This window comes from Silurus aristotelis (assembly GCF_946808225.1).
Source record: "Silurus aristotelis genome assembly, chromosome: 4".
In the NCBI taxonomy this organism is placed as follows: domain Eukaryota; kingdom Metazoa; phylum Chordata; class Actinopteri; order Siluriformes; family Siluridae; genus Silurus; species Silurus aristotelis.
This window is the reverse complement of record NC_139577.1, coordinates 7,854,055-7,875,280: the sequence shown is the minus strand read 5'-3', so window position 1 is coordinate 7,875,280 and position 21,226 is coordinate 7,854,055. Positions and strand designations below refer to the sequence as shown.

The following is a 21,226-nucleotide window of genomic DNA, read 5'->3' as shown; positions in this document are numbered from 1 at the left end:
GAATGAGAATTCAATTCATAACAATTCAATAATAATAATATAAAATATATTTACCTAATGAATTTAAAAGAAAAAAAAAATATCACAATAATGTAATGATCTTTTAGTCAAGGCTGCGTTTAGGCAAAAGTTCGGACACACTGATCACTGATTTTTCTTCATTTTAATTATTTTCAGCATTGTATATAAATAGTGAAGAATCTAAACTATGAATGAACATGTGTGGGATGATGTTGACGTGTGAAATAACCCAGAATATGTTTTATATCTTAGATTGTCCAAAGTATCTTTATCTTTGATACCAGCTTAGCAAACTCTTGGCACCTCTCATCAGATTCCTGTGGTAGTCACCTGGAATGGTTTACAGTTGACTGATGTGTCTGGTCAAAAATTCATTTGGGACATTTTTGCCTTCATAATGTCCATCAGTGGTCTTGTGCAGAGGAAAGAGTGAGTACAATAATGTTGAAGTTCATAAAAAGAAAGAAAGAAAATCCACTGAAGGAGAAGGTGTCCAAACCTTTGACTGGTACTGCAATCTATAAATCTATTATTCTTCATGCCCAGATATTCCTTTTCTCCTTTGCTGAACCAGTGAGACTCGCATCTGAACTAAATCAGTGACTCGTTCGTTCAGGTCGTACTGAATCACATGACCCAGATCTTACAGAATGTCCTTACAGTTATATCAATTTTTGAATAAACTCCACTGAATGGAATGCCGTTGTGACCGAATAATGTGAGCCAGTACCATGAAAAGGAACAAAAAGATTTGTTTTAACTTTCACATTCCTTCCAAAAAAAAAAGTTGGAAATGTAAAAAAAATGTAAATTATTCTTGTTCACAGTTTACATAAAGGACTAATAATGTGGTTTTGCATTTAAGCATCCATCACTGAACAGTTCACCTCAACTATGATGGAACTGTAATAAATGAACATTCGGTGCTTCCCAGATGAGGATGGGTTCCCTTTTTCAGTTTGGTTCCGCTCAAGATTTCTTCCTCAAACCATCTCAGGGTGATTTTATTTTTTTTTATTATTAAAAGCTCTCTACAAATAAAACTGAATTGTAATCGAATTTAATCATTACATCCAAAAAAATTTTACTACAATATGTATTGGATTGTCTGTCCCCTGGTGGTCTAGTGGTTAGGATGCGGCGCCCTCACCACTGCGGCCCGGGTTCGATCCTCGGTCAGGGAACCAACCCCAGCCACTCTTAGTGCCGGTCCCAAGCCCGGATAAATGGGGAGAGTCGTTAGGAAGGGCATCCAGCGTAAAAACATGTGCCAAATCAAACATGCGGATGATCCGCTGTGGCGACCCCTAATGGGAGAAGCCGAAAGAAAGTTTATATATTGGATTGTCTGTACTGTACGCGACATACGTCGGAGTGAAGAACTCGTGTACGTGTTTAGATGTTTGCACACGTCTTGTCTCAATAATGATGCAGTGTGTGTGGATTATGGATACATGAGCACCGGTCCAGCCACAGCGACCTTTTATTCAGTTTGTAAACACAGAGAAAGACAGTTTCCTGACACAACACACAAACACATCCGAATTCACGCGTCAATCGAGTGAGCAGCCGTGGAACACGACGGTGCGACAGGAATTCCACAGGCAGTGAAGGACAATTAAGACGTGACAAATGTGTGTGTAATCGTACAACATGGACCACGAATATTTACATTAATACACTGACATATATTAATACATTGTGTGCGTGTAGCTATATAAACACATACATAAATAAATAATCTTAGCATAAAATTATGTTTAGCCAACCTATTTTTTTTATTTTTAAAATATGTCTATGCATTTTATATTATATATATATATATATATATATATATATATATATATATATATATATATATATATATATATATATATATAATTCAATATTTAAATTTCTATCACAGATATAGACAGCACAGTTCATACAGACACGTTTACTTTGACAAGAAGAAAAAAGTTTTTGATTACGTTAAGTATAAAAATTATATTGCGTGAGCTGCTGGTAATTGGTTTGCTGTATCTACAGTTGTGCGTTTAAAGCAGCGTGCCATTCAAACACCAAATACATTAAATATGCATTCAAAATAATCCACTGTAGTGGTGTGTGCTGATGAAACCTAAAGATGCCAAATAAAGCAAAGCACTTTTGAAATACTCAAACGTGTTGCAGAAGCAGCAAATCGGGGAAATAAATATATAATCTATTTAATGTTTCAGTTGTTAAATGTGGTAAAACTTTCAAAACTTGGAAAAGAAAATGTTCCCTTTTTATTATTATTATTTTTTTTTACCACACAGGATGCTATTCACACATCGCTATCTGTGTAGCAAGTCAAAGACTACACTTAAGAGGCGGAGCTATAGATCAAATCCGGATTAGGATTTGTGGTTTGAGTTTCAAATTAGGATCAAATTGCTGTTAGAGGCAGAGTTATTGTTAGAATTAGAGGTGGGTTTAAATTGCTGTTAAAGGCGGGGTTACTATTAGGATTAGAGGCGGGGTTTTAGTTGCTGTTAAAGGCAGAGTATTAGGATTAGAGGCGGGGTTTGACATGCTGTTAGAGGCGGGGTTATTATTAGGATTAGAGGTGGGTTTAAATTGCTGTTAAAGGCAGAGTTATTGTTAGGATTAGAGGTGGGTTTAAATTGCTGTTAGAGGCAGAGTTATTGTTAGAATTAAAGGCAGGATTATTGTTAGGAATAGAAGAGGGTTTAAATTGCTGTTTAGAGGCAGAGTTATTGTTAGGATTAAAGGCAGGATTATTGTTGGGATTAAAAGAGGGTTTAAATTGCTGTTAGAGGCATAATTATTGTTAGGATTAGAAGAAGAGTTTGACATGCTGTTAGAGGAAGAGTTATTGTTAGAATTAGAGGTGGGTTTAAATTACTGTTAAAGGCGGGGTTACTGTTAAGATTAGAGGCGGGGTTTGAGTTGCTGTTAAAGGTGGCATACTAGGATTAGAGGCAGGGTTATTATTAGGATTAGAGGTGGGTTTAAATTGCTGTTAAGGCAGAGTTATTGTTAGGATTAGAGGTGGGTTTGAGTTGCTGTTAGAGGAAGAGTTATTGTTAGGATTAGAGGCGGGGTTGAGTTGCTGTTAGAGGCGGGGTTACTGTTAGGATTAGAGGAGGGGTTTGACATGCTGTTAGAGGCGGGGTTATTATTAGGATTAGAGGAGGGGTTTGACATGCTGTTAGAGGCGGGGTTATTGTTAGGATTAAAAGCAGGATTTGACATGCCTTTGTTATTGTTAGGATTAGAGGTGGGTTTGAGTTGCTGTTAGAGGCAAGAGTTATTGTTAGGATTGGAGGCAGGGTTTGGCATACTGTTAGAGGCGGAGTTATTGTTAAAATTAGAGGTGGGTTTAAGTTGCTGTTAAAGGCGGGGTTACTATTAGGATTAAAGGCGGGTTTGGACATGTTGTTAGAGGTGGGGTTATTGTTAGGATTATAGGCGGGGTTTGACATGCTGTTAGAGGCGGGATTATTGTTAGGATTAAAGAGTTGCTGTTAGAGGCAGGGCTATTAAGATTAAAGGCAGGGTTATTTTTATGATTAGAGGTGGGTTTGAGTTGCTGTTAGTGGCAAGGTTATTTTTATATTTAGAGGCAGGGTTTGAGTTGCAGTTAGAAGCAGGATTATTTTATATTTAGAGGGAGAGTTTGAGCTGCAGTCAGAGAGAGAGCTATTTTTATATTTAGATGCAGAGTTTGAGTTGCAGTTAGAGGCAGGGCTATTTTTTTATTTAGATGCAGAGTTTGAGTTGCAGTTAGAAGCAGGGCTATTTTTATATTTAAAGGCAGGGTTTGAGTTGCAGTTAGAGGCAGGGTTATCGTTAGGATTAGAGGCAAGGTTATTTGTAGGATTAGAGGTGGGTTTGAATTGCTGTGAGATTATTACGATTAGAGTCAGGGTTTGAGTTGCTGTTAGAGATGGGGCTATTGTGAGGATTAGTGGTGAGAAGTATAAGAGGTAGAAATTAGGTATCCTTTTTTGAGTCCAAAAACTTGGACTTGACGAACACATGGCTCACAACCGCACTTCATTCAACCGATGTCCTACAGCTCAACATTTTTTACAGTGTTCAGGATTCACAGCAGATCTGTAGCACAGTCATCTGAAGGTATTTACCATGAACTGCTATATGTAAGTGCACTATTATTTGCAGCTTTCCTACAATCTGAAAAACGCAGGTTATTGTCAGCGGCCGTGCGCTGTGCTTGCCTTGAAAACGACTCAGATATACATGACGTGCTGGCAGTAGATGTAATCAGTAAACAACATCGGCACTATATACCAAATAAAACCACATTCTCATAAGTACAATTAAACAAGTAAGCAAGCTATGCCCTTGTGCATTTCAGGTGAAGGTCAGACAGCAAGCGGAGCGCTGATGACTCATTTGATGTTTAATCATTTAAGGCACAAACTACCACACAGTCTTATTATATTAGCAAACATTGCAATGAAATAAAGTTAATAATGGGGGAAAAATGACACTATAGATGACAAATGATGATCTACTGTTTTTTTTTTTTTTACAATTCATTGTATTTATATTGCACCAATAGGATTTGTTGTTAAAAAAATAAATATTGGAATTTATCAGTGTTAGTGGCGTCTCATAAAGCCTGTGGCGGATACGTCTCATGTCGTGGCTCCAGTGTAACATCTCAGACCTAGTTAGAGATCATGGTTAGAGGCGGAGTTAAAGACTGAGGTAGGTTTAGAGGCGGCGTTAGAGGCAGATTAAATGTTGGTGTGAAACAGACATAAAAATCATACCACATCTGATTTGTTCGCTTGCAAATTTTTCAGATTTTCTAAAAATGTTAATACTTGAAAATAACTGAATCTATCAGAAAATGAACCGTGATTGTGTCCATGTATGTGACTGGATGTTGAAATAGTTAAAAAAGAAGTCAATAAAATATAAATATTTAAATAAATAGTATAGTAGGGAAGGGGTAGCTCAGTGGTTAGTTAGACTTCTGATTAGAAGGCCATGATTTAAATTCCCAGCACCACCAAGCTGCCACTGCTGGGCCCTTGAGCAAGGCCCCTAACGGCTCATGTGTATAAATGAGATAACTCCAAATAAGGGTTTACACCAAATGCCATAAATGTAAAATAATTTAAATATCCAAATAAAATTAGACAAAGTATCTAGAATGATGAAAGATGTTAAATATTAAAAGGTTCAGCCCCCCCGTACACACACAGCAGGATTTTCCTTACAGTTGTAGGTGCGTTAACCTCACATCTCAGCGAGCGATGTGTGGGAGGGGCTTAATGATGGCTCCTCCTGCCATTAACTGGTTTAATACGTCTGTGAGACAAAAGTAAAAGCGTGAATGCAGGTGTGTGTTCGGGTCCGAGTGCAGCACTGTTTCTGAGTGCAGACATGTACATTACTGTATTATTTTATTATTCATCAGATTTAAATATTTGTGTGCGAGAGAAACACTGAATAAGTCAACAGGAACACATTTATTACGTTCTGATCAGTTTGTTTATCAGCATACAAAATCAGAACTCACCTGAGGGCAGTAGCAGTATAGTCAGAGTCTCTGGCATGGTGGCTGGTGGACGAGTCTCCAAAACAGTTACCTTTGACCTCTTGACCTGAGGTGTGTGTGTTACCACCTGAAATATGGAACCCTGGAAGAAAAGAAATCTCTGTTTTACTGTTAAGTTTAGTATTTTGTGTAAAACAGCTTTCACAATTTAGCAATGTGTTTTTACATATGAATAGGGCTGCAACAACTAATCGATAAAATCAATAATGAAATTCATTGCCAACAAATGCGATTAGTTGGGCTGCTCAAGTTACGCATCAGCCAAGATAACACAGCCGCTTGTGAAAATGGCGGACAGTACAGGGTCAAGCAACAGCAGGAAAAAGTCACCCAGGGTATGGGGCATTTTATATTAAACGCAACAAAGAAAACTGTACCTTTAAGTTATGCATAGCAGAGTTTGTGTGGGATAAAATACCACAGTGATGCACGAATACGTAAAAAAGAAAGCACACTGGTGTCACGGATGAGGGTACATCGTCTGCATGCGAAGCAAAAACTGTATAATCCTCATCATGTGAAAATGGTACAGTTTAATGAAGTGCTATTGTGTAAACTGTTTGTAACTTCGGGACGGTCGCACTGGATCTGTTCTGTCGTGACTCGTGAGCATCAGGTTGCTCAATCAGCTTCCTTGCGACAGTGATGGATAAAAAAAAATTAAAAATTCATTTTATTAAGTCTGTTAGCTTGCTACATTTTTCTGTTCCATTCTCTTTCATAGCATTTGTCTACTACAGTTAATGGTTGTCAGCTTGCCATCTACAAAATACAATATAAATGTTAATTTACACAAATTGTTTCACCTTTCATACTCAAATGGTGGGGGTTTTTTTTAGTTGTTTTTTTTTTAGAGAAATAAAGAAACCCATAACAAGGGAATTTATTCAAAGAAGAAATCCTTCATGCACTCCTAAACAAGCAGCCACTATAAGCTTTAAAATGTCAAAATTACAAATGATTAAACTCAATAAGTGGCTTTTGCATTTTTTAAGTACAATTTTATACCCAAACTAGTACCTGAATTAGTTTATTTTTATATTTATATAAAGCAAACCATCTAATAAAACAATTATTTTTATCCGATTAATCGTAAAAAATAAATCACCAAATTAATCGATTATAAAAAATAATCGCTAGTTGCAGCCCTACATATGAATAAACTAGTTATAAAAATACACGAGGTGGTATCAAAAAAGTTTCGAGAGCTCTGTTTGCAAGAAAGTTAAACCTTCTAAACAGTCCCTTTGCACAGCAATACAGTGCTCCTAGTGTTCCTGCTACTTCTGGAATGTGTCCTGAAAGTCGTTTTTGAAGAGTGTCATGAGCCTTCTGTGATTCGCCCTGGATCTCCACAATGGTGTCAAAACGGCGACCTTTGAACTAAACCTTCATCTTCAGTTGAACAGCTCCTAATGTACACAGGACGACGTATTTGTCTCACTGACTTATAAAGGTCGGTGCTCCCTGTGACTGTGTGTGCAGAATTGTGCTGCCATCTGCTGGCCTGTTAAAAAACTAGTCTAGAAAGTTTTTGATGCCACCTCGTATTCAACTCGCAAGAACATTTGTTTAACCTGGTTAATACACACAGTTAGTGTACAAACTTTATGAGATATAACGCACACGCACCGGCCCTGTGGAATGAGGTAGAGAAGTAGTTTCTAATTTTCGTTTTTGGTTCGGCCGACTTGAAGACAAATGCGCATCCATCTGTTTTCTAGGATAGACAGAATGAGAGAGAAGAAGAGAGGAAGACACAAAGTTAATAAAATATTATTAATTTAAATACTGTTATTTAAACACATTTGGTGTTACCTGTGTTGTGCATCACAAATGTGTGTTGTGGGTTTTTTCTGGTAGGAATAAAGATCATCTAGACCGTCTGTCTGTGTGTGCATGTGGAGCTGATAATCGTTATCCATGGAGATGTACGGCGCCAACATCTCCAACTCCAGATCCTCCACCGTCTGATATGCGAGATGAAAAGAGACAGCTCAAAGATCAATCACGAAAAGACAATGTGAGAATCAAATCACTGTAATCAGGTGTTCGTTCTCACCTGTGTGGAACCGTGGGCGGATGAGATCAGAGAGAAGGATGATGGGAAGGGGAAGTCATCCAGCCGGGGCAGAGCGGCACGGGATGGATCGGTAGGTGATGACAGAGGTGACAGGACGCTGGTGGACGGCAGCATGACGTCGTTGTAGAGAGGAGCATCTTTGAGTGCTGATGTTTCTGTACCTATAGACAACAGAACACTTACCGTAATTTCCGGACTATAAAGCGCACCCAGATATAAGCCGCACCCACTGAATTTTACAAATATTTTTATTTTAAACATAAATAAGCCGCATGTCTACACTGAAACTAATTAACTTTACACAGGCTTTAATGAAAGACAGTGTCTGTTACACGGTGTAACAGACACTGTCTTTCATTAAAGCCAGTGTCTGTTACACGGTGTAACAGGTGAAATATGTTGTGGCTCCTTTAAGAGCAGAGAGGCATTTTGGGAATAGCCTGCCGCCACATTTTTCCCCCCGGTATTACTGCATGTGTGTAAGACCGAGGAATATGTCCTTATTATTTTCTGATGCTCATTTCTAAGTTTCTTTGACTAACCCGTAACACTGTTCTTTGACTAACCCGCACGAGTTTTGGAAACCTGTCTGTGCTTATATGATTTCTGTTGCAACTGGAGTTAGCGAGCTCACCCTTTACCCAGACTCAACGCGCTACAACGGCTTGTATCTAAACAGTAGCCTACCAAGAAAGTCATTGTTCACTGTCTTCAGGCTTAAAAAAGTCCGAAAAATATGGTACATGTTTTACTACCCTTTTATTCGGGTGGGTTATTGCTAACGGTAACGTGCTTACCAGTGTTAGTGAAGTCCAGTGTGACGTCACTGACAACCTGTAGATCTGTTTCTCCCTCTTCCTTCTCCTCTGTCTTCTCCTTTATCTCAGTCACTGCTTCCTGGCTCCCTGGCTCTCGATTTGTCCCGCCCCCGTCTTCCTTTTCCTGCTTCATCGCTGACTGATGGAGGGAAAGAATGAGCTCGGGTTCTTCAATGCCACTGCGAATGGACCCATGGAGACACGCAGCTGAAATACTGCACACACGCACACCTGCATTATGTTTTATACTACACACATCTCCACTACGGAGGACCTACCTGAGGACATAGTTAAGGCAGATCACACACTGTGGTTGGGAGTTTTTACTGTTGTAAATGATGGTGGCCTGAGTCTCCACCCACACAAAGCCTCCACCCTTCACCAGCATACGGTACTGACCTGTACACGCCTGACCTTTTACAAACACTACACACACACACACACACACACACACACCTTTTTTATTTTAGAAATGAAACCGAAACACTTTTTTTTTTTTTAGAGATCTAGATTCAATACAATATCACAGTCAAAGAGAGTGTAGAGAATGGTGCGCGTGTGTGTGTGTGTGTGTGTGTGTGTGTGTGTGTGTGTGAATCATTTCTTACAGTTGTGGTGTGTTTTGGTGAGACTGTCTGAATCCAGAGCATGATAGAATTCATACACAGAACGTTGAAGAAGATCCTCAGGGTCATAACCCAACAACTCTGTTATCCTAGACAAACACAAACACGCATGCGCACGCACACACGCACGCACGCACGCACGCACACACGCACGCACACACGCACGCACACACGCACGCACACACACACACACACACACAATGGTTATCTGGCTTAAACTGCAGCATCATTTTTCTATTTCATTGTAGAGAACACTTTACATGCTCAGCGTAAACAAAACATTTACATCTGTCCAGATAGATACTGCATTTCTGTCCATTTTGAAAATGCGCTTTGCCATCGCTTTGAAAATAACTTTGAGAGTACCCATTTTTTATGTGGAAAGTCTTTGTGTGGATCGAGATAATGGAAATATTCACTATTCAGAAGAACGTTCCATATGTGGGGGCATCCTGTATTTGGCCCGTGGGCCGTAGTTTGGGGACCCCTTCTGTCTCTGAATGAGACAGAACATTCACTCTCAACATCATCGATGTAAAGAGAATGAAAGTAAATAAACTGGAACGAAACGATGCAGATCGAAGCTTCTGCTCATCCGTATACTGTTTAATGCATGAGCAATATCAGGATGTAAGAATTTGTAGCCATTTAGTGTAGACAGGGTGCAATTTAAAGCAAAAATGCAGTTTTCAAAGCTTTTCCAGATGAATGTAAGAAGAGCCTGAGATTCAGTGAGCTGAAACACTTTTGCAAATGGTATTCTTGCTGTCAGGACCTTTCAGGGCATGCAGCAGGCACTTCCGGTTTCGTGGCGCACACTTTCGTTTCCGAGGCGCTCGCCTTCCAGGTCGGTGGCCATCTTGCCATTTTTCCCGCACCTCCCTGTATTTAAGGAAACCCAAGACTTTAGCTCAGGGCTATATTATTTTACCGGCTTCCAAAGTCTCTGAGAAATTTCTTGCCACTCTGTCTGCTCTGGATTCCCGTTTCTGATCCTGACCCCTGTTACTGACCTCTGTTCTGCTTTGCTTCTGGTTTAAACTTTGGACTGTTTTTGGATTTGGTTTTTTCGCACTGCCCCTATTGTTATACGGTTATTCGGTTTTCGTTTTTGTCTTCCCTGCATCACCCTGTTTGCTTTTTCAGCCTGTGCTTTTGCCTTGCCCCATTGCTCAGTTTTTTGTCTTTATTAAAGCCTGTTTTCTCCTTAACCCGGTCATATCCTGCATTTGGGTCCTCACTTAACCAGTCACCCGCTGACAGAATAATCTAGTTTTGCACAGTGTCCACCGTGTTCTCTGACAGAATAATCTGGCCAAAAGATGGACTCAGCAGATGTATTGAAGCGTTGGGCTTGCTCCCCCGCAGACAGGCAATTCAGGGACCCAACCGAGACGGTCGAAATTCTTAAGCTCAGCCCCCAGCAGAAATTTCCGGGTGCATCAGAAACAATCTAAGGCAAACCAAAAGGTTTTAAATTACCTACTAAAACGGCTGTCCTTCCGGCCCCTGAGCTCTGCTGATGGGCTGCCCAACCTCAGCCTTCTTGCCTGACTGAAGACGTCACCCAGCTTTTTCGACCTGCCAAGATCGTCGCTCCGCCCCAGACCTCCGCCGCGGGCGTCGCTCCGCCCCAGACCTCCGCCGCGGGCGTCGCTCCGCCCCAGACCTCCGCCGCGGGCGTCGCTCCGCCCCAGACCTCCGCCGCGGGCGTCGCTCCGCCCCAGACCTCCGCCGCGGGCGTCGCTCCGCCCCAGACCTCCGCCGCGGGCGTCGCTCCGCCCCAGACCTCCGCCGCGGGCATCGCTCCGCCCCAGACCTCCGCCGCTCTGCCTCATCACATTGGCAGGAAAATGCTTGGGGCAGCCACCTGGAAGCTCGCTCCATGCTTCATCCGGTCTTTCCTGACCTCCAAGGCGTTCTACCTGGTGGCAGTTCACCTCAAGTGACACCTCCTGTGTCCGCTGCTGGCACCCAACTTTCCTCGTGCTGCAGGATTTTTGTGCCTGTCCAGTATTTCCTTCCACCAGACCCCCTCCACCCACCCAGGGCAAGTTGTGAGGCCTTGCCTCTTCTGTCTGCCGCCTTTTACTCCCCTGAGACATCGGACAAAACGGGGTCGTCTGTACACAGTTATGGAGGGGGTACTGTCAGGATCTTCCAGGCATACTTCCGGTTTCGCGGTGTGTACTTTTGGTTCCGAGGCACTCGCTTCTTGGTCGGTGTCCATCTTGCGGTTGTTCCCATGCCTCCTAGTCTTTAAGGACACCCAAGACTTCTGCCCTGGGCTTGATTATCTCACCGGCTTCCAAAGTCCCTTCAAAATTTCTTGCCACTCTGTTTGCTCTGGATTCCTGTTCCTAATCACGTTCCCCTCAACTCAACCAGTCACCCGCAATCCCTGACAGAATAATCTAGCCTTGCATCGTGTCCCACCCGCAAGATCTCTGACAGAATAATCTGCTTTTCTGACACATGCAGCCTAATTTGTGCTGTGCAGATAGAAGCAGAGACTTTAAAAAAAATAAAATAATAATAACACGATTAAAAAAATCGTGTTATTAAATTTTTTAGTGTCGCATCATATATAAAGTAATAAACACCAGGACAGTGCTGTGTCTTTCCTCACCGCTCGTCACAGTAGGAGAAGCGCATGTCAAGCGTGTGCTTGCTCAGGAACGTTCTGGAGTCTAGAAGAACCTCAATGTTGGCCGGATGTGGGATCGGCTCACAGATCAGCACCAGGTATGAGACGGGCACATTGCTCTCTTCACACTCACTGCTCCGTGTGCACTCAACACGAACGTGACCAGAACAGTGAAGAACCTGAAGCACAGGGGTAAAGAGTCACAAACATGTTTACGTCAATGTGTGTGTTTGTGTGCGTGTGTGTGCTTTACCTTCCATGTAGCAGATCTGAGGTTGACAGTGCGCCCCCTACTGGTCAGAGTGCACTTCATCCGCAATAAGAAACTCTGCTCATCTTTTGTTTTCTTACAGGAACCTGGAAAGAGAATTAGTTCAGAACATATTCACACATATTAGAGATTTTTCTTGGTGTTGTTCACTAAACTGTGCCAAGTCAGCATGGTTAACCACATAAACTGCCAGTGGAAAGAAGTTGTTTTGATGAACTGCTGTTTTTTTGGGGTTTTTTTACAAAGCAGAATGGATTTCCTGATGTTAGCTGTTAGAAAAAGCTTTATAGCATCGCCTGAGAGGTTACTGATGATTGTTCTTCTTTTTGTCCTGATGTGATAAAGGAATGCAGATAATTATTTTTCTCAGCGTCCGGATAGTGCTTTACAGATTCCTCTTCTCTTTACCAGAGAGAAGCATGTTATCTATAGGGGCTATATTGAGTTGCACCATCATAGCCTGGGGTAGATGGAAGTTTGTTAACTGATGTAAGAAATACATCCCTTGCTGAGCATTCTTGTTGATGGATCAGCTTTGCATCTCCCATGTGAAATCTCATGTGATCACAGTTCCCAGAAACCAGAGCAAAGTGACAGTGCTCAGGGATGAGTTATTAAAGATAAGTGGAGGAGGGGATGTGCATCTTCCCTCTCTATGGATTTTACAGGTTGAGCTCGAGCTTGTTCAGGCTACACCGGGAGGATAGTTGGATTGCTGAACATCCTGGTGGTACTTTGGCTCATCACTGCTGCTAATGAGACGAAGTCACAGATACATTACTAAAAAAGCACAGTCGAGTGTGTATCGTAAACATGAGAGATGATAAAATGTTTACAGAACATTAACTTATGGGTTCTTTTGTGTGTGTGTGTGTGTGTGTGTGTGTGTGTGTGCGCGCCAGAGGTAGAAAGAGAAAGAAAGAGAGAGAGAGACCTGTTTTGTTAAGCAGCATTTCTCTGATCTCTTCATGGTCACATGGGTGTGTGAAGTCATACACACTCTGTCCTGACAGATCGATCTATCAAATACACACCAGCGAGAGAGAGCGAGAGAGCGAGAGAGAGAGAGAGGCATACAATAATTATATTATGTATATCAACAAAATGTTTAAACAAAATGTTAACTATCATACATAAAATAAAATTCTATTGAGCGTGTATTAGTAAATTTACCTGTGAAATGACACAATTACATTATTATATTACTGTTACTGTATTATTATATATATATATATATATATATATATATATATATATATATATATATATATATATATATATATATATATGTGTGTGTGTGTGTGTGTGTGTTACCTGAGAAATCCCCAGACACTTGCTGACGGTTTCTGATGTGTAAACGACATCTCCGTCCTGAGAGAGGATCATGAGGAAGCCATCAAGGGCCTTTAGACAAAAAGCAGTCCACTGACTGTCCAAATCGGACTGCTCGCCCATCATCACTGCAGAATGAGAAAAATTCATGGCGTGGAGATTCAGAAGAATTATTTACATTTGCATATAGATTTGACATACTTGCAACAACTGACAATAACAATATACTAAATGTTTATAATCGACAATCAGTCATTTTCGCAGACAGACAGACAGACAGACAGACAGACAGACAGACAGACAGACAGACAGACAGACAGACAGACAGACAGACAGACAGACAGGTGACCTGTGTTAAGAGCCGAGCGCAGATGCAGGTAACTCAGTGTCAGGCGGATGACTGAGGCTTTATCCAGGCTCTCTGTGATGCTGTGATGGAGAGGAAGCTGATTGGCCAGCTGATTAAACACCTCCGTCTCCTTCTCCCGCCTACAGCGTGCCGCATCGCGACACCTCGCCTTCCTCCTCTCACAGCTCTGTCTGCACAACACACACACACAAGCTAGGTTAATGTAATTTGCAGGAAGTGGGTACACAGCACGTGCGTGTTCGACACCATTATCAAAAGCAATCCAGTCAGCATCGTCATCCACAGTGTGGGTCAAAACACAAGCACATCTAAGATCATCTAAAACTGTTCGCACACCATATAGCACCCAATCAACGCAACACAGGTGCAAAAGCGCGCAGCGGGAGGGTAAGTGAGGTGCGAGGGAAACGATAACGAACAGAAAAAGAAAACTAAAGCATGGCCTCGTCACCATGGAGACCGCGACACGAGTTTGGGAAGGTGAGACCAAGGGCACATCTCAATCAGCTCCCAAGGGGGTGACTCGGAATCTGGTGTACAGGAGTTCGGGCACTGCTAAGGCACTTCACAGAGGGACACTGAAGTCAACATGACTAACAACTTCCTCATTAGTCGCTTGGAAAACACAAACATAGAAATTAAAGTTGTAAATGTTTACGGAACATCCAATAAAGCTCAAAACCGTTTGAGAGCTACAACATCAACAACCGTCTAGTCGTATCTGTAGAAAGCATTGGCTTAGACACTTCGTTGGGAAAATAGTACGCTTTGGTGCTCCTGTTTTTTTTTTCCAGAGACGGAATGGGTGTTATTAATATGGACGACTCCGAAGAAGGGCATGGATTGAGATGCAAAGACGCGTTGACTGAGTGACAGTCTACAAAGTTTGAGAACGTTTGCTATCCATGGCCGTGACACGTCAGATGGTAAATCTCATCATGGTAACCATGGTGACAGGGGGATTAAAGGATATCACATGATTCGCCTACCCAGCACATACCCAGATCCACAGAACGTGACACATTTCAGAAGAGATTGTTTATCACCTGTGTGTCTGTTTTCTCTTTGCTCTGCATTTTTCTTCATGATTTCAATCAGACACCTGAGAAAGAGCCGCAACAGTGAGAAACAAACATCCATCAAGGAGTCAGTTTTCTCCTGAGAATTCCTGGGAATGTCACAAAAAGTGACACCAATTATGAGGAAAAAATACTCATGCAACCGAATGCCAGATCCTCTCATCTCTCTCTCTTTCTTTCTCTGGTATTGACTGTGACCCTGAGCGAGACATTTTTTTCTTACTGTATCCACACGCACACACACGCACACAGACACACACTTTCTTTTTTTTTTCCTTCCCTGCCTTTATCCTATCAACTTGTTTTTTCCTTCCTCTGCCTCCTGTCCTTCAAAATATCTACCCCCTTTTCCTATTTTCAACATTATATTGATTCTGACCCAGAGCGAGTAAGACGATATTCTTCTTCTGTTTGATCTGTTCTCGGTTTCCCTTTCTTCACGTTTCCTTTCTTAGGTAAATGTCATCACACACACAATCCACATTATTTCGCTCCTGACCTTTAGTCCTTTTTGTCCTCTAAACACATATATTTTTTTCTTTGTGAATTAAAAAATATGAACTGCTGATAGATCCCCCCCCCCCCCCTTAATCTATCCCTTCCTCTTGCTCATGTTTACATCCATTTTCTTTCTATACCCTTCTCTCTCTCCTCTATTTGTGATTGTGATCCGGCATATTCTCTCTCTCTCTCTCTCTCTCTCTCTCTCCTGATTGTGACCCTGAGCAACTCCCTTATTCTCTCACTCTCCGAATTCAATCGAAACGCTGGAGCACGGCGTCACGAACAGAAGCCTCCTAGAAACATCATTTCATGGCCTCGTGTTATTTTCACCAATGGTTTTCAGTAAGGATGTTAAAAGGGCAACACTAAACGAGACGCCCTTCATGAGGCAGAGTTTCTTTCTGTATGGGCCGGGGTGAAGGTGTATTGATTGTAAATGGCGACGACGTCGCTCAGAATACCAAAGAACCCTAATGGATTATGGAACCAAATATAGGTATACCATTTACCTCCTGCTCAGCTCCTAATACAGCTTTATAGCACTTTTGGCTTCATTCCATCAGTCTACAAATGTGGCATTACAGTGAACTGCACAGATCACATTATAACATGGCTGGTACAGTGTCGGCACGAATGCAATTACGCCTTGCTTTTGTTCCATCGGGATGCAAAATAGTGTGGTTTCAAGCTCTTTTTATCATTTTTTTGTGTGAGGTGTACATCAGTAGAATGAGCTCAGTACTGCAGCAGACTGATGTTTGCGAGTGACGGCTCAGGATTACTGAATCACTGACAAACTGCATGTTACTGCAGCACCCTGAACAAAAAACAAAAAAAATTCGATTTATTATTATCATCATCTCATTTCCAGGCTGATTTAACACATAAAAATAAATAAATAATAAAGTTAAACACAGTCACCCATTTGGTTAAACGTAGCAAACAATAAACAAAAGAAAAACAAATAAATAAATCTAGATTTGTTTATGTAATAATGCACATGTAATGCAAAAGACTAGCAGACAAAACGTCTGGGTTTTTATTCTCCGAATGATGTAACTTGTTTGTTTGCTCCCAGAAGCAGCTACGAAGCTACGTTGCAAGGACAACTAATCTGGGAAAAGTGAAGTATTTAGTGAATACTGAACAGAGCTACAGTGCATGCCAAGCTAAATAATATCATTTCAAAACACAACCTAGCAATTCAGAGAAGCACCAATCACTTCTTCCATTCTCCCTCATAACCCCACCCCCTCTTTCGCTCTCTCGCTCTCGCAACTGTTTCGACCGTTTCATCCCCCGCGCTCCCCCGCCCCTCTCTCGCTCAGATCTATTCTGTTTGTCACTCGTCCCCCGGAGCGACTTCAGAATGTGATTACGACTTTATTGCTTTTCTGCCTCGGCTGCCTTCGAAACTCACGGCCTCGAAAATCAAAAACAAACATCCAACCAATAAGAGTCTTCTAAACTATATTGAGTGTAAAAGCATGAGTTATTTAATCCCTACGTTTCTTTGAACGCCTGAGCTGGAACGCACGTTAAAATGCATCTAGTCTCAGCATTAAACGGCATGCATCTTTTACACTTTCCTGTCCACAAACTCCAGAATCTTACGCACGCAAAAAATTCTTAGCTCGTGACGAATAAAAAGCTGGACTGCTGTGAGCTGGACTAAGAATTTTGAGGTCACATGGACACAGCTGAGATTTCTATCAGATTTCCATAGCAGGATACGGTAACGGCCCACAATGTAAAACAAATTAAAGCAGATCCTTGTTGTATGATCGTATGTGCGACATAGCGTACTGATTAAAACGTCTTTGTGAGCGCACGTGCTTATAGACGCTTGCACACTGAAGTTTTGCATTAACTGGCAGTATGAGAGCTCCAGAACAGAAGATGGCACTGTTAGAGCAGGTTAGATGCAGGTGACACCTGAGACCCTACAGTGAGGAGTGAGAAATGGCTAAATTAGCATGCTAGTGAAACCTTATCTGGTGATACATGGAACAAAATGGATTGACCAATCACAGGTGTCGGGTTGGGAGGCAGGTCCGTTTGTGGAGCACAGATGAACGTCCCACGAAGCTGATCTGCGGAAAAAACATTGGATGGAGAACTATGAGTGATTTGGGGACTGCGAAGAAGGAGAAGTCTGAGGTAACAACCTTGTTAGTTGAACAGCAGGGGTGATAGTGGTGGTGGGGGGCTGTTAACCTTCTCCGATGTCTCTTCACACCCCTGGTACTGACAGCAGCACTGATACTGAGTGCCTTTACCTTAGGAGACAGTGTGTAGAGGTGTCAGGTGATCGACAACAGAACCTCCCACATCGGCACTGAGACGGAGAACAATGAAGGATAGACTTTACTGACAGTCACACACACACACACACACACCAGACTCATCCATCAATCTAATCTAGTTCCTCTTATTCATATTACAGATTCAAATTAATATAACTAATTAAATATTGTCAAGCATCGCATCACAGGCCTCACTCGGGGGGAGGGGTGGTGTTCTCTTTCTTCTCTGGCACATAGCAACTGCAGAACCTTAAAACTAATTGAGCTGATGGAGCCATAGAAGCTGGAACGAAAACCAGGGAAACTAGGAGAGCCCTGAGAACTAGACGGAAAGAAGGAACCTAGAAGAACTAGAGAGAACTAAATATACCACATTGTATATGTGAAGGCAACCGCGAACCGGAGAACCAGGGGATATTTAGAGAACTGAAAGAATTAGGTGGAAGAAGGAAGCTAGGTTGTCTAATTACATTTTCTTTTCATCACATAGTGAATGATTGGTGATGCCGCCATTTCTTTGCTGTATTCACTGGTTGGTTGTTTTGCATCAGTATACAGATCATTAACATAGTTTCCCCTCAGGATCAATAATGTTTCCACCCACCTATCAGTCAAGCTAGCTAGCGTTATATAACCTGTACACTGTACGCCAAAAGCATTGGGACACCCGATTTTCCAGCCATATGTGTTTCTGCGCCAAACTGTTATCACAAAATTAAAGGCACACAATTATATAAAATGTTTTTGGATGCAGCAGAATTACATTTTCCCCTTCACTTGACCTAGGAGACCCAAACCTGTCCAAGCATGACAATCTCCATGAAGATCTGCTTTACATGAGTTGAAATGGAAGATCTCCTGCAATAGAGTTCCAACCCTACGAATGTGAATGCTGACCGCAGCCCAGGCCTCCTCACCTCACCTACATCAGTACCTGACCTTACCAATGAATCGAATAAATCTCCACAAGCACACTCCAAAATCTAGTGGAACATCTTCCCAGAAGAGTGGGGTTTATTATAACAGCAAAGAGAATAGGATGTTCAAGAAGAAGCACATACTAATCCTATGTTCACATGTCCACATACTTTTGTCTATACAGTGTAGTGTAGAACCAAACACACAAGGGGATTAATATAGGTGGAGCAGAGTGGGAACGTGCCTGGATCAAAGTTAATGTTGCTGCCATTAACAAAACATTTTACAACATAAAATAATAAAAAAATTTCTTTCTTTCTGGAAAAAGCAGAACATAGTGAGTGATCACAGGTCTATCATCAGAGAAGCTTTAACCTTTTAATCTGACAACTACAAGTGCTACAATCTGAAATCTTGAAAGAATGCAGAAATCTTAGCAAAACACAAATCAAGGTTGTGTGTGTGTGTGTGTGTGTGTGTGTGTGTGTGTGTGTGTGGGAGTTTACGACAGAGACAGAAGAGGAGGAGGAGGTGCTGGTGGTCTGGATTACATTAAGATCAGTGTTGAATTCTAATGAGATATATATATATATATATATATATATATATATATATATATATATATATATATAAAATGTTTGCTAAGGAAGTAAAACATGACCAATTTCCAGATGTGCGATGGTTTCATGTGGTTCGGTCTGGTTGTATGCTTTACTCTGTGCTTCATTGTACCTTTACAAAAAAAAAGCATGATTTATTTATAAGTAACATCTTTCCAACACGAAGTCACTGGGGATGATGTAGTAATGATGCTGATGATGATGATGATGATTGCTCATTGGTTAAACTATGAAAACACAGATGTTAGGGCTGATGGATGTTAAATGTGTTTAAATCCAGATAAATAGTAACAGACATCTTTACCTGAGACACGTTAAGCACGTATACTATAATTATACACACACACACACTTGTTTTACAAATATATACCCAAAGGCTAATCTAAAACTGATGATGATATTGAGATACCGCTCAAAAACATGAACATTGATCGGCAGAACCTTAAATTGCTCCCCACTCTCTACATAAGCTCACTACACTACACATACAAATACCGCTGCTTTGCGCCCTACCTAGTGCACTACTAATACAAGTCCCACATTATTGGAATTAGGCCTCGTGTTCTACTTACCTCAGAAAACGCGACAATCACTTTCCAGTAAAAATGTTCAGTGGATGAGAAAGATGATAATTGTCAGTGCTGTAATACTGTAACTACAAGTGAAATATATTTTTTTTACCTTTTCTTTTCGGATGTGGCTCCTGAAGTCATTATGTAGAGTGATCACCGGCTAAAGCAGGTTAGGAAGCAAACTCGGTGGTCCTTGTTAAAAGATGACGGGGTTAAAAATGCGAGGACAAAAAATTAACATTAATAAAATAAAATAACATTTACATAGCAATAATGAAAACCGAGTGAGAATCCGCGTCGTATTGAAACGCTGAACTTTCAGACCAACAACCTGACGCTTGCACGGTCAACTAAACCCCGCGCGAGCGCGCGCTCCGTCTCTATCTATCTCTCTATGGAATCGCGGGAGCGCGCCCGTCGGTGTCGTCACGAGGCAGCGGTCAACGCACGAGCGCCGAATTTCTCACGATGGAAACAAGTCGAATATTATCATCATCATCATAATCATCATCATCATCATCATCGGGTCTCCACGCGTCCCTCACTGCAGCCTCCTGCCGCATGAAACCACTCCAGTGTAAAATAAATAAAATAATTAATTAAACAAAAATAGTCACCGGAGAGAACGATGAAGAAATTAATAGACACGCCCCCTTGGATGTTGACGCCAACTGCATCCTTAAGACACGCCCCCTTTCCTTAAAATAGCACAGCGGTATCACCGCGTTCGGATTTACCTCAACCCGCATATTCATGAATGATCCGGATTTTACAGACATTCAGTGCACGGCAGTGCATTTCACCCCTACAGTGTGTATGCTACATGAATTATTCCATCTCTTAATACCATCATTATGACGTCAAGGCTGTAGAAACCATTAATATTATAAACACACTATCACAGAGCACTGCATCCCAGACAGGACTCTCATACAAGTGAGAATGAATGCTATAAAGCAAGAAATTTAATGAACACAATAAAAATTCTCTATTTACTCCAATCACAGCTGCACCGCTCTTGAGGGATGTTCCCGGTCTGCAGTAGTGAGTATCTATCATAAGTGGTCCATGAAAGGAACAGTGGTGAACCTGCTACAGGGTCACAGGCAGTCAATTTAAATCCACATGAAAATATCGGAGCTTGTGCAGTTTGCTAGAGATGCGGTTTGCGAGCTCTGATTGATTGGATGGTCACACTAAAGGACGTAAAAATCCAGACGTTATTAAACGCTGGCTAGATAGCCTCGGAGTGGCCGCAGAGTTCATTTTGGAAGGCCTCACAGCAGATTTTGACCATGGATACATGATGTCATGGCTGACCCTAACCCTAACCTGACTGGATAGAAACGCCAATGTAAGCATACACTCCTTGTAGCAGTGCACCCAAAAGCAACACTATGACGAGATTAAACAATTAGGAATAATTCAAAACATATTCATATATATTAAAACATAAGTCAGTGGTTCTGATCGAGTTT

At 41.5% G+C, this 21,226-nt stretch overlaps 1 protein-coding gene and 1 long non-coding RNA gene across 7 annotated transcripts in view; one reads left to right on the top strand and one right to left on the bottom strand.

The window, feature by feature from the left end:
• Positions 1-1,486: 1,486 nt before the first annotated feature.
• Positions 1,487-20,408, bottom strand: hif1aa (hypoxia inducible factor 1 subunit alpha a). Of its 4 annotated transcripts, XM_083539795.1 has the most exons (16): positions 19,858-20,310; positions 17,501-17,670; positions 17,322-17,425; positions 13,729-13,919; positions 13,362-13,507; positions 12,982-13,066; positions 12,030-12,133; positions 11,759-11,955; positions 9,112-9,218; positions 8,782-8,929; positions 8,483-8,682; positions 7,665-7,846; positions 7,421-7,572; positions 7,235-7,322; positions 5,564-5,684; positions 3,117-5,352 (listed from the first exon to the last, which is right to left on the bottom strand). In XM_083539795.1, exons 3-16 carry the CDS (start codon positions 17,336-17,338, stop codon positions 5,288-5,290), a joined length of 1,803 nt encoding a protein of 600 aa, XP_083395921.1. In that variant the 5' UTR covers positions 17,339-17,425; positions 17,501-17,670; positions 19,858-20,310; the 3' UTR covers positions 3,117-5,287. The 4 variants fall into 4 exon arrangements, with proteins under 4 accessions (XP_083395919.1, XP_083395921.1, XP_083395918.1 ...); XM_083539793.1 differs by lacking the exons at positions 17,322-17,425; positions 17,501-17,670 and adding an exon at positions 1,487-2,140 and having other exon boundaries at positions 5,262-5,352; XM_083539792.1 differs by lacking the exons at positions 17,322-17,425; positions 17,501-17,670 and having other exon boundaries at positions 19,858-20,408.
• LOC310725156 overlaps positions 2,136-21,226 on the top strand; it is a 278,325-nt gene continuing 259,234 nt past the window's right edge. The window contains exons 1-3 of one of the 3 annotated variants that reach the window (XR_014533255.1): positions 2,136-2,658; positions 2,778-3,612; positions 3,660-3,792. This is a non-coding gene — a long non-coding RNA (uncharacterized lncRNA). Of the gene's footprint in view, positions 2,659-2,777; positions 3,937-21,226 lie in introns of those variants that run through there. The other 2 variants (XR_014533256.1, XR_014533254.1) reach the window with 2 other exon arrangements.

Coding starts and splice junctions, on each gene's coding strand:
- hif1aa (XM_083539792.1), bottom strand. CDS start 19,889: ATGACTTCAGGAGCCACATCCGAAAAGAAAAG. Junction 7,847..8,482: donor ACTGGACTTCACTAACACTG/GTAAGCACGTTA, acceptor TGTTGTCTATAG/GTACAGAAACATCAGCACTC. Junction 5,685..7,234: donor TACCTCATTCCACAGGGCCG/GTGCGTGTGCGT, acceptor CTTTTCTTCCAG/GGTTCCATATTTCAGGTGGT.